General features: G+C 33.3%; 1 protein-coding gene across 17 annotated transcripts in view; it reads left to right on the forward strand.

The window, feature by feature from the left end:
• The window catches only part of LOC132700025 (dual 3',5'-cyclic-AMP and -GMP phosphodiesterase 11), a 227,588-nt gene that overhangs the window by 205,419 nt on the left and 10,029 nt on the right, over positions 1-12,140 (forward strand). For all 17 annotated transcript variants that reach the window (XM_060667082.1, XM_060667086.1, XM_060667078.1 and 14 more), the window contains 2 exons: positions 5,387-5,494; positions 8,190-8,438. In XM_060667082.1, the coding sequence (XP_060523065.1) occupies positions 5,387-5,494; positions 8,190-8,438 (357 nt within the window). The remainder of the gene's footprint in view (positions 1-5,386; positions 5,495-8,189; positions 8,439-12,140) is intronic.

The following is a 12,140-nucleotide window of genomic DNA, read 5'->3' on the forward strand; positions in this document are numbered from 1 at the left end:
TCAGCACCATTGGTTCTCCAACATATTCTCTAGCAAAATATCTAGCTTCCTTATTAAAACCCTTTACAGGGAAAACTGACAGTTTCATACTTAATTCCTTTCACTTCATTGAACAACTAAAAAGCACCACATTAGATACACAAGATATTGTAGTTAGTTTCGACGTAGAATCCCTCTTTACCAGAGCCAGAAACTCTTGAGATCATTTCAGATATATTAAAATCTGAGAATCTGGAACCAATCCTTCTCACCTTAATTGAAAAATGCTTATCGGGAACATATTTTTCTTATAACGGTAAATTTTTTGAACAAACGTCTGGAACAGCTATGGGTTCTCCACTATCACCAGTCATCGCGAATATATTTCAGTCTTTGAGAAGAAACCTTCCATTTAAAACCAAAATTATGGAAACGCTACGTCGATGATACTTGTGTTATTTGGCCTCTTGGTCAAGAAACCCTAGTAGATTTTCTTAGACATTTAAACTCGATACACCCTAATATATGTTTTACCATTAAGTTGGAAGCTAATACTAACCTTCCATTCTTAGATATTGTTATCAATAGAAAATCAGACCGGTCGGTCATTGTGTTTGCAGAAAACCTACACTCACAGACCGATACCGTAATGCATGGTCACATCACCATCCGGCCCAAAAATCATCGGTTATCAACTCTCTTGTTTACAGAGCCGTAAAACTATCTCAGCCCGAGTCACTGAAAACAGAATTAAAACACCTTATCTCTGCTCTTCTCTATAATAATTTCCACATTAAAGATATTAAGCGTTCTATAAAAAAATACACTTCACCACAACTTTCCAATAGCAATGAGGCCGAAAGTAATCCTACACTTAACACTGTGGTCCTTCCTTACATTTAAAACATCACTGACCACATATCAAAAGTTCTCAAGAAATATAACGTCAAAAGCAGATTTACCACTTGTCCAAAAATCTCTCAAAGTCTTCGGTCCGGCAAAGACAAAATTCCATTCGAGATGCCAGAAGTTTACAGCATTCCATGCATATGCGGCAAAAAATACATTGGAGAGACCGGACGAAAAATATCAACTAGGCTCAAAGAACACGACGGAGCCTTACGACTAAGACCAATAAACTCATCAGCTGTTGCCGAACACATTCATGAAACCGGACATAAAATTTTATTCGATAAAACTATAATTCTTGCATGTAATCAGTTCTTCTACCAACGAAAAATCCGAGAGTCTATAACAATCTTAACCGCGACTCAGGTCACCAATTTGGGAATCAGTCATCCGAGACGGTGTTTAAGCCCCGCCTCTCATTAGCGCCCCCCTCAAACAATATATAAGCAGGTACAGAATAAAATACGAGCCAGTTTGAGTCAAGCTCTGAAGAAGCCCACAGGATGATTGGCGAAACGTCAGCAATTTCGACGCAGGAGGAATCCAGAAGTTTTGTAAAAAGTCTTACAGTAGCATGTGGAAGTTTCTTTGAAAAATATTCCAGTTACGTTTAAAATGTTTATTTGACTTCAAACTCAAATTCAAAGAAAGTGAAACTTTTCGAAACATCTGAAAATTATGAATATAGTCCAAACATTGGTATTCATTGTTGTTGTTGTTCTAACGTGTTTTTAGTGTTTACGCTTGCACTGCTACCTTTTAAGAGAAAATTTGTATGAGGAATTTCTCATTCACGGAGCTTAATTGGGACCCGAACATAATTGTCGCCGAAATGAAAAATTATGTTAGATTTATGATGCGGAAGAATGTAGATTTCCCCAGTGTTTCCGCAGAATTGTCGCAATTTTTCTTTATTAATGTTTCATATTAAGCTGGGAATAAATTTATACGTTTTGATAACTCGCCGAAAGATGAAATTTTAATGCCCGCGCGGATAGGTGGATATTCAGTGCGTCCATAATGATTCATAGCAAAAATTATACTCATTTGCGGTGATTTTTCTAGTACTTATCAAACAGCGGTGGCACTAAATTAATTGGTGTTAGTTGGTGTTCTAAAAATGGGTATAATTCCGACTATAATAACATTTTGCTGAGAAACTGAAGAATGTTAGGTAATTTATTTTGAAGTTATTAATAGAAGCATGAAAAATCAAAACGGGCTTTTTTACTGCCACATTCTAGAGGCAGTAGAGACAATATATAAAAAGTCTCACCAATGTTGACCAAATGCATTATTTGTTTCTTAGTTGCTTATTTGTTTATAAATAATAAAACATTTTTTTTTATATAGAGGAATATGTTGCTTCCGAACGATTTTTTTTATCAGAAAATTCTTTTAACTTGTACAATGTTGGAAAGGAAATCCACTATACGATCTGGAAACCCATAGGAGATAAGGAAAAAGGTTCGCACAAAAGTTTCTTGGACTCTCCTCAAGCATCAAGCGGCATCAACTTTGTTATTTTAAATGGAACACCCTGTATATTTCATCATTTTTGCAATCTTTGGTTAAAATAAAGGCCAATTTCTTAAGAAATTCCTTTTCGAATTTTGTCTAGTTTAGGTAGAAATTAAGGTTACGTGTGTGTTTTTTTTTTCATATTTTAATTGCCTCATATAAAATTGTATTGTGATGCTACTATTGCAACGAAAATTTAACCACAGACCAGAGAGATGATGCACTACTTAATCGGTTTGACAGATGCGCCCCAGTTTATACAAGGTGTCCCAAATAGGTTGTGCCGTTTTGGCGAATTCAATTAACAAAATCTGAAGATTTTCAATTGGAACATACTATATAATTATTCGGATATCAATTCTAGGTAATTTTTCTTATATTTAAATTTTACTTTTTGAGATATTCGAGGTTTAAAAAATTAGAAATAAGATTCTTATATTAAATAATAGTTATGTAGACAATATATTGAAAATAAAACAATATATTGAAAATATATTATATTAGTTATTTGTTTCTGTTTTTGTTTTGTTTTCTACATTTATTTATTCAAATTTTTTACCTTGTTTAGTTAGCCTATAAACTTCAATCAAGGTAGATAATGAACCATTAAATGTTTGTTTAAATATTTGAATTTTTTTCAAAATATCCACGTATTAATGGACACCCTGTATTGTTAGCAACAGGTTTTGTTCGCATATCTGGAGTATTATATCTTGCCTTTGCAATTTAAAAAATACCTATTATTGCCAACAAGTGACCTAATGTAGGCAGCTTTTAACTCAAAAAGAATTTATCCGGGTGTTACCTTAAACATCGAATATCTCAACAAGTAAGTAAAATTTACATATAAGATAAATTACAAATATACCTTATTTTGTATCTTAGAATTGTAGAAGCTGAGGCGCATCTGTCAAAATGATTGAGTAGTAGATGATCTTCTATGTGGTTAAATTTTCGTTGCAATACCAAGATCAGTAGCGTCACATCACAATTTTTGCCTAAACTAGGTAAAATTCGAATAGGAATTTCTTAAGAACGGGACCTTTATTTTAACCAAGGATTCCAAAAATGTCGAAATATACAGGAGGTTCCATTTAAAGAAGAAAATTATAATGTTTTAAATCTTTAAATCAAGAAACTTTTGTACGAAACTTTTTTTCGTATCTCTATGGGTTTTCAGATTATATAGTGGATCGTTTTATTTGGCACACGATGTACCTAGTTTGTTCCACTGCCGTTACGGGTTGCACAGAAAAATGTCCGTAATGAAATCTTAAAAAAAAAACATGCTTCCACGAAAAATAATATTTCTCCGAAAGCCCCGACGAATCAAAATTCCCAATTGAAGTATCGTTAATAATTCATGTGGTGTCCCCGGCATATGATCAATAACGTCGGTTAAAATTCCTCCGGGGATCATTAGCTCCCGATATGGCGTGGGCGAAATATAAAAATGAGATCAAATAATAGCCGCCAACATGGCGATAATGGCCAATAATTAACCTGCAATTGGTTCTTATTGCTTCTGGAACCATAGATGTGTTTAACGCATTGTTTATGGGAGGTTTTGCTCTTTGTGGGTGGTCTATCTGCAGGGTATCATGAAACCCGGACGTACAGGGTCTCCCAAATTATAGCAACTAACGTGCCGGGGATATCCGGAAAAATTCAACGTTTAAAAAATTGTTTTGCTACTTTTATTACTTATTTCCGATTTATTTAGATGCATTATAACGGTCCTAATACATTATTGTCTTAAGAATGACTCTACAGTTCAGATGGTCATAAAGAATAGGCAAGAAAATAAATAATTATTTATTAAAATAAATATAATTAAAATATTATTAAACGGAACCACTAAAGTACGTCTTGAAAAACTAATTCAAGAACGTAAATTCACAAATTTAAGCCAATGACTTTGAAGGGGCAGAAAAATCCGTTTTAGATTCTTGAAATTCCAGTCGCAATATATTTCTTCAGACAAAATTTGAACTTTGCCTATTTTGGTCTACTTGTTTTTAAATTTTGGGTTTTTTTTGGATGACACAAATGCAGTGTATTTTATTAGTAATGGAAAAACGGACACTGTGGAACGTGGCATATTTTAACCACTAGAAGACATCGATTTGACATTGTCGGGTCTTGGATTTTAATTGAATAGTTTTTTATGGGTTTAGAAACTTCGTGTGGCTAAAAATCAGAGTCCCAGCAATGTTCATCTTAATTTAATAGTTTTTCCAGCAATCGACCGACCTTTCATTCCTATCCAACCAGCGGCACTCGAGGGTAACGTTATTATAAAACCGCATATATATTTTCCAGATTTATTCGAAAACAGAAGCAGTTCGTTACGGTTCGCTTCCGTTTTTAAACAAAATTTACGTCCTATTGAAAATCAAGCGCGCATCACGTGCCCGGTTAATAACTAAAAATGGGGTTTGTGCCCGCTTGTTTTATATTCATTCTTTTTAGCGTTATACGCTTATCCAATTAGTCCTGTGATGTGTGAAAAGGCTGAGCATTTGGTTGGTTTAATGTAAAATTTAAACTTCACATAATTAGCAAAACCGCATTCTTTTAAAAAAAAACGTCAACCCAGGTATTACAAGACATTGCTTTAAAGCTAGCTTCTTATATTAGGCCTTTTTACCCTTGTGCTTAGTTTTGTGTGCGTATCTGTGATGTAGGCCACTAGCCGTCTTGCCGTTTTTTAGTGATCTTTTTCATTTTTGTCTTCAATCCCTCTCTATATAAGCTAATCTTTGGAATATGCTGGTCCCATTTCCTTCTCTGTCTTCTCCACAATAAATTATCCTGACCATTCCGCACTCTGTTTTCCCTGCTGTTGAACTCAACGTTTTCATTTCATGAAAATGAAAACAATTGCCCACTTTGTTTGCCCTCTGGGAACCAATAAACAACTGATTGTGACCTCAGCATAATACTAGTACTGTATGTTTTATTTTTGTAATTTCAGGATGACCGTTTCAACCATGACATAGACGCTTTGACGGGGTATCGAACGAAGACACTCTTGTGTATGCCGATCAAAGACACCAACGGGGACGTCATTGGGGTTGCGCAAGTAAGTGTTGGTATTAGTTATTAATTCGAATGTGCCGTAAGTTAATCTCTCTCGTTCTTTCCTAAGTCTATATGCAAAACTGTATTGATAGTTTAAAACTAATCGAACTGAATCGAAAATAATATATGGCTAGTTAAAAATATAGAAAGTTCGATTCGATTTTTCCAAAGTATCTACCATCGTATAAAAATGTTATATCTCGGTAACGACACGTGCTATGGGATCGCCATTGGTACAGAAATGATCAGCGTCGGAAAAAAAATTGTTTTTGTCTGTTTGTCCGTTCTCCGTTCTCATCTTTTGGTTTTTCCTTAATAACTTTTGAAACGTTGGAGCTTCAAAAAAGATCATTTTTCTATTAACATTTTACTATTAACCAGATCGACAAAATTCCAACCAAAAAACCAAAAGGCGCGAAATATCCGGTACTATAACATTAATTTTAAGCATTTTTTCGATTATTTACAGAGTTTTTCAATTATAGACAAAAATATAAAAGACACTGAAAATTATTCTTTTCCGGAGTAAATTATTTGCCGTAAATCAAAATTTGTAGAATATATGGCTAATTGGTTTAAACGGTATTATAGGCCGCATTAAAGGCTCCAATTTTTGTATTTACGGTTTTCGTATATTACATACGCTGTTCGAGATATTTAAAAAAATCCAAATGAAAATTACCACCCCCAATCTAGACGCAATGACGTAATTTACTATTCCCTGTACTGCATCGTTTCAGAAAACAAGTATTTTCTTGAAAACGACTTAATCGTATTCCAGGAAACGTGGGAGATCTAGGGCTATAACCTCTATTTCGAACATGGTTTGAATCATATACAAGATATGTCGTTTATGAGCAAAAAAATCTAAAATATCCCAAAAATTTCCGTTTTTGTGGGTAAATTATTCAGGATATATGAAAAACTGTTAAAGATGCGATAATTTGATGTGAACAGTATCGTAAATTGTGGTGAGAGAGATTTTCAGCCTGCGTCTTATCATACAGGGTGCGCGAGATATTTCAAAAAATGTCATTGTAAATTGCTATTATTTGTAAGAAATTTTAATATTTATCAAAGTTTGCCGCGCAAGACGGTTTATACTGGGTGTATGCACAATAAAATGACATCCATTTTGCGAAAGTTCCGTAGTGGTTCGCAGGAGCACGATAGAAATACAATGCGTCTCTCTACGACAAGAAACCGAAAGGCTACGATTTTTCGAAAGCAATGTTGTTATGTATTATTGTTATACTTAAAAGACAATTTTCAGTTATCTTCAAATATTTTCCATTACACCAATTATTTTTGGTTCAAGGTACAGCGGGCTTCAGGCACTGTACTCGCCATATTGCAAATTGATAATTGTGTAAAATTTTGAGAATTTTTATTATTATTGGTTTATGTCGATAAAACTATTATTATTAATATTATTATTTAAATAGTGCTTTAATTTTAATAAAATTCAGCAAAGCGAAATAATTTGGAGTGGTTTAGTTCGAATGCTTTGACCATACACGTTCCTTATATTTTAGTTTCCGTTTCCGTGGCCATTGATATTAGATTACCCTTAGAGTTACAGAATTTAATGTAAGTCAATCCAGGTTTATATAAAAATAGAATACGTCAAGCCAAGTGCAAGAAGCTGTGTGCTTTATTTACCCTCGCCTCAGCTATAAATATCAGGGTCTGGAGTTGAAAGCGATCGAGTTCACTGCCAAGAACTGCACGAACATGATCTTGTGCCAACATTTTAATGAATTTTGTGAGTAAAATGCTTAACTTTTTCGTTTTGCATGAGATTTATCCCAATACGATGCCGGCGACATTCTGAATGTATGTTTTGGGATATAAATTTTCGGCAATCGTGAAGAGATTTGTTTTATTTGGTTTTATTTTGTGGCATCTACGAATAAATAGAGAATAGAAGTACGGAATTTATACTTTCGCAATTCAGTGGTAAAATTGCAAATGCATGTATTTAGATGGGCTTAAACTCAAAATTGAACCTACATTGAAATATAATTTTAATGCCACTTAGGTCTCATTGTATGATATTTTGTTAACATCATTAAATTTTGGTATTAGAAGGTCGCCGCTACTGCTAGATCGGGGTATTATATATTGTAGCACTTTTTATGGTGATGAGTTTCATGGCAAACGAGGAACCTTGTAATTGCACGCCATGTTGAATTAAATTAAAATATGTAGCGCTTAAGTTCGGGATGATATCAGATCAAGTCAATGGCTTTGCCTTTAGATTAGTTAATATCTCATATAGGGTTTGAGTCCTGATATAAGGGAATTTTCAACTGTAGTTGAAGGTCTTCATTGAATTAATTAATTATATTTGTATTAATTATTATTTGTTTTTTGGTTGAATTGTTTCCTTATTGTTCAAATATTATAACGTCTTCGCCATCTGTGCTATCAGATAATTCTTTCAAGAATAATTTTACCTGATATTGAACTCAATATATAATTGAAATCTAGGTTACCGCTGATGTAAAAAGTAGCGCTCTCAACGGACCAACAGTTTCACAAACTCTGTTTCCCTCTGGATATTATCTGGAGTTATCCGGGCAAAGTTTTAGACCACGACCGTTGTTGTCGGTTTAATTTTTGCCACTAAGAGAACAAGAAACAAAAAGACTTGTCCGAATGGCGATTCAATCGATGATGTTTTATCTTTCCAGGTGATCAACAAAATGGGGGACCAACCTTTTACGAAACAAGACGAAGAAGTGTTTTCGAGTTATCTCCAGTTTTGCGGCATCGGATTAAGGAACGCCCACTTATACGAGAAGTCGCAGCTCGAAATCAAAAGAAACCAGGTGCTGCTCGACCTAGCGCGGATGATTTTCGAAGAACAGTCGACGATCGAGCACGTAGTCTTTAGGATACTGACACACACTCAAAGTCTGATACAGTGTCAACGTGTACAAGTGAGTTTGAGAACTAAATATTAATTAACACGTTCACTGCCGCGGCAATTTTCAAAAATCTGGCCAAAAATGACAATTTGATTGAGGCATATTTTCTTATTAAAAATTCTAATTCTATTCCATACGTATCAGCAAAAATCATTAAAAATGTTTTTCTTTATCGCAGGTGGTTTTTTTTTAATCGTAAATAAATACATCGTAAGTAAATACAAGACGAGATAACTGGTAGTTGGCGTCCTATAAAAGGACGCAATCTATGAGTTATCTCGTAGTTGATAGTTAACGTATTAAGCAAAATGAGGGGATTTAGAATAACAATTTTTCATACTGCAGAACTATTTTCTACCTCAAAGCTCACATAGATTTGTAATTAGTTATCATGACCAATGGAAAATAACGCAATAAAAAAAAATTGAAAGAGAAAAATATATGTATACTATTGGTTCTTTACTAAAAATTAATAAAGTGACGACAACAATTACTGTAACTAGCCAAAGTTAAAAACTGTGTACATAATATAATATAATTGGAAGAAGGCAACGAACATTTCTCTCCGTTTCGATCGTTTCATATGACAACATGTATTGTGTTGTATATTGAAAAAATATACAGCACAATTTATTTACTTCTCTTTTTTTATATTCGTAGAGAGCTCTTTAATAAAATATTGTAACACTTTTCTTCTTCTAAACCGTAAATGTCAATTAGTGCTATCACTAGACTCACGTTTTTCCTTTTCCCCACTCGACTTATAACCGACAGTTAGTTAAAATTTTATTCTATATGCAACACAAACGTAACGTTTGTTTGACAATTTTTTAATCGGAACTTGAAAGTGTCAATTGTTCTACATTTTGTATGCTGTAATATTAAAGAAAATATTAACACGCGTTGGCCACGAAAATGCGAAATATTTTTAAACAATCATTGACAACTAGTATGTAGTTTTTTGATATTTTGTTGTGTAGTTTGTGATCGTAAGTTTTGGTTACTTTAGTTTCTCGTTTCTGATCTTATGTTTTAAATTTAGATGTTTGGATCTTAGAGAGCGAGGCTATATTTCATTTCAAGTTATTAAAAAATATATGCACATAAGTAAAAACAATTCAAAGTAAATGCATCAATGTTTTACCATTTTTTAAAATCAAATCACATTCAATTTTAAAAGCTGCAAATTGTAATATTTCAAAATATCATATGATATTTGTCATACAATTATTTTTTTACTTATATCGCTCTATTACCTTCCCGCTAATTACGATGTTGGGTGCCAAGAAGTGCCAATAGCAGTAAAACAATATTTTTTAGGGACTATTTCAATAATTGATGACCGTTTGGTGTGAGCAAATAAAACAGTATTAGCAATTCCGCAAATTCGGAGCAATAACTGTAAAATAGAACATAATTTTTTATATAGTTGTTTACCTACCTAGTTAGTTTTGCGTTTTTTTCTAAATTTTTACATTAAACAGGTTGTCCTTTTTTATTTGAAAGGGAAATTAAATGGATAACATTATTTTTATGATTTAAGAACAATTTTTAAAAAATATAGTTCCGCCTAACACCTATAAATATTTGAGCTAATTATTTAGTTAATATACTTTATAATAGTAGGCACAAAATATTTCTACTTATGTGGGCTTGAAATACAACTTAAAACAATAATTAACATATCTAAAGCTAAAGTTAAAATGTAGTAATACCTGGTAAATATCAGATTTATTCAAGAAGAAAAACCCGATATTAGTTACTAATCTTGCGATAATATTTCATTTTGGGTATCAAAATCCAATTATTTTTCATAATAATTTTAGCACAGATAGAGAAATTTTAATTAAACAACAATATATAAGAACAAGAATATATAAGAACCCCCAATTCTTTCACCAGGTTGATATTTTTTATGAAGGTCTTAAACCTCCAGGCAAAAACTACCTCTATAATTGTTAATTAATTTTCTATTTCTAATTCCTTTCCACTCCTTTCTTGGAACACTGCTGGTGAAATTTTTCTGAATAATAATAATTATTATTCGAGTCGCCAAATCTAATTTATCTGCTTTATAACAACTTTTCCCGTCGAATTTAGTGAACGCCGAAGAATCTCTAAGAAAGTTCCGCAAAGCCACGAACTGCTTAAATGCCGCGACAGTTGGACCATTTTAATTATTGGATAACGTTGTTACCGAAGGGAGACTCGACGTGTTTTTGAATTTTAAATCCCATTGCCGCCCGCGGGTTAGGACGTGTTTCCTGGTTAGAGTTTAAATGGATTTTCGTGGCGTTTTCGGCGTTTATTTATTTACCCTGTTTTGCTTAGAGTGTCCCCGAGGGAAATGCGTGGGAGTTTTTTAGCTACACGCGTTTGAATCGTATACGGGGTGTCCGACCGAGAACTTCGTCGCGGTCTGTTATGGGAAAACTAGAAAATTAGATAATTACTTGGAACTTGGTTATGCATTTTTGAGACATTCTAAAGATATTTTTAAATTTTATACATAACCGTGTATATAACAAGCTTGAAGAAGATATCAGTGAAAACTAGTTTGTTTTTAGAAATATTATTCGCCTTAATTTTTCTAATACAGGGGTGTCGAGATGTGAACCAAGAACTTTTGTTCTGGTTTTTGGATTACAACAAATTATAAGTTAGAAGACTAGATAAAAACTTAAAATGGAGTAAGACAGGGATGTGTGCCTCTTATAGGCTTTTTAATCTTTACTTAGAGAAAATGATATGAGAAGGAAAATTATATTTGTTTTCCGACGATACTTTGGAAATAGCCTAGAGTAGCGCGGACCAACAAAGAACGATGGATAAAATCGTCAATAGCAGTGAAGAAGCTGGTCTTACACTTAATTCGCAATACGGAAGTAGAGAGAATGAAAGAGTACACACCTAAGTACCATGTTCAACGCGAATAAAGGATATTCACGTGAAATACGATCCAGAATAAGAATAAAAGCTGCAATGGCAAATGTGCGGAAAGTATTCTATGTTACTTTTCCTCAATCTTTCTCTACGAAATATAGTACTTAGAGTTTCTTTGTAAAAATGTAATGTAAATGTAAAAAAAGCTTAGATAGTGGACACTATAAAAACAAGGAAACTTGCTTGACTGAGTCACGTTATGCGAAAAAAAAGTTACCACGTGCTACAATTAATAATACAAAGCAAAATAAGTGCGTGAAAAAGACGCAATTGATAGCTGAGCTTAAGATTTTATAAAGAAGTTTGGTACAAAATAAATAAGATCTAAAAGTTCAGATTTTCACGAAATTATATATTATGACATGACAGTTGTTTCGACAACACCGTGTCTTTATCAACCAAGGGTTGGGTTGAGTTGTCGAGGCTGTTATATTGGACAGACCTCACAGTGGTTAAAATAACGTTTAACACAGCACAAAAGTGATTGCCGTTTTCATAAGAATACGTATGCAGTGGTTGAACATTACATAAAAACAGGACATGAATTTGAACTACAGCAATCCTAAAATTTTGCAATGTGTCAACAATTATAAAGCCCGACTCTTTCTTGAAATGTGCCATATTGACAAAAACAAAAATTTAATTAACTACAAATCTGGTACACAGCAAATAAGCAATATATACTGTAACATTTTTCAGTTAAACAACAGATAATGTAATGTTCGGCCACCGAGTAGCGTATTCGCGTTGCGTTGTTGATCCACGGAGTAG

The sequence above is a fragment of the Cylas formicarius genome, unplaced genomic scaffold, assembly GCF_029955315.1.
Source record: "Cylas formicarius isolate icCylForm1 unplaced genomic scaffold, icCylForm1.1 PGA_scaffold_3__17_contigs__length_32017465, whole genome shotgun sequence".
NCBI classification, from domain to species: Eukaryota; Metazoa; Arthropoda; class Insecta; order Coleoptera; family Brentidae; genus Cylas; species Cylas formicarius.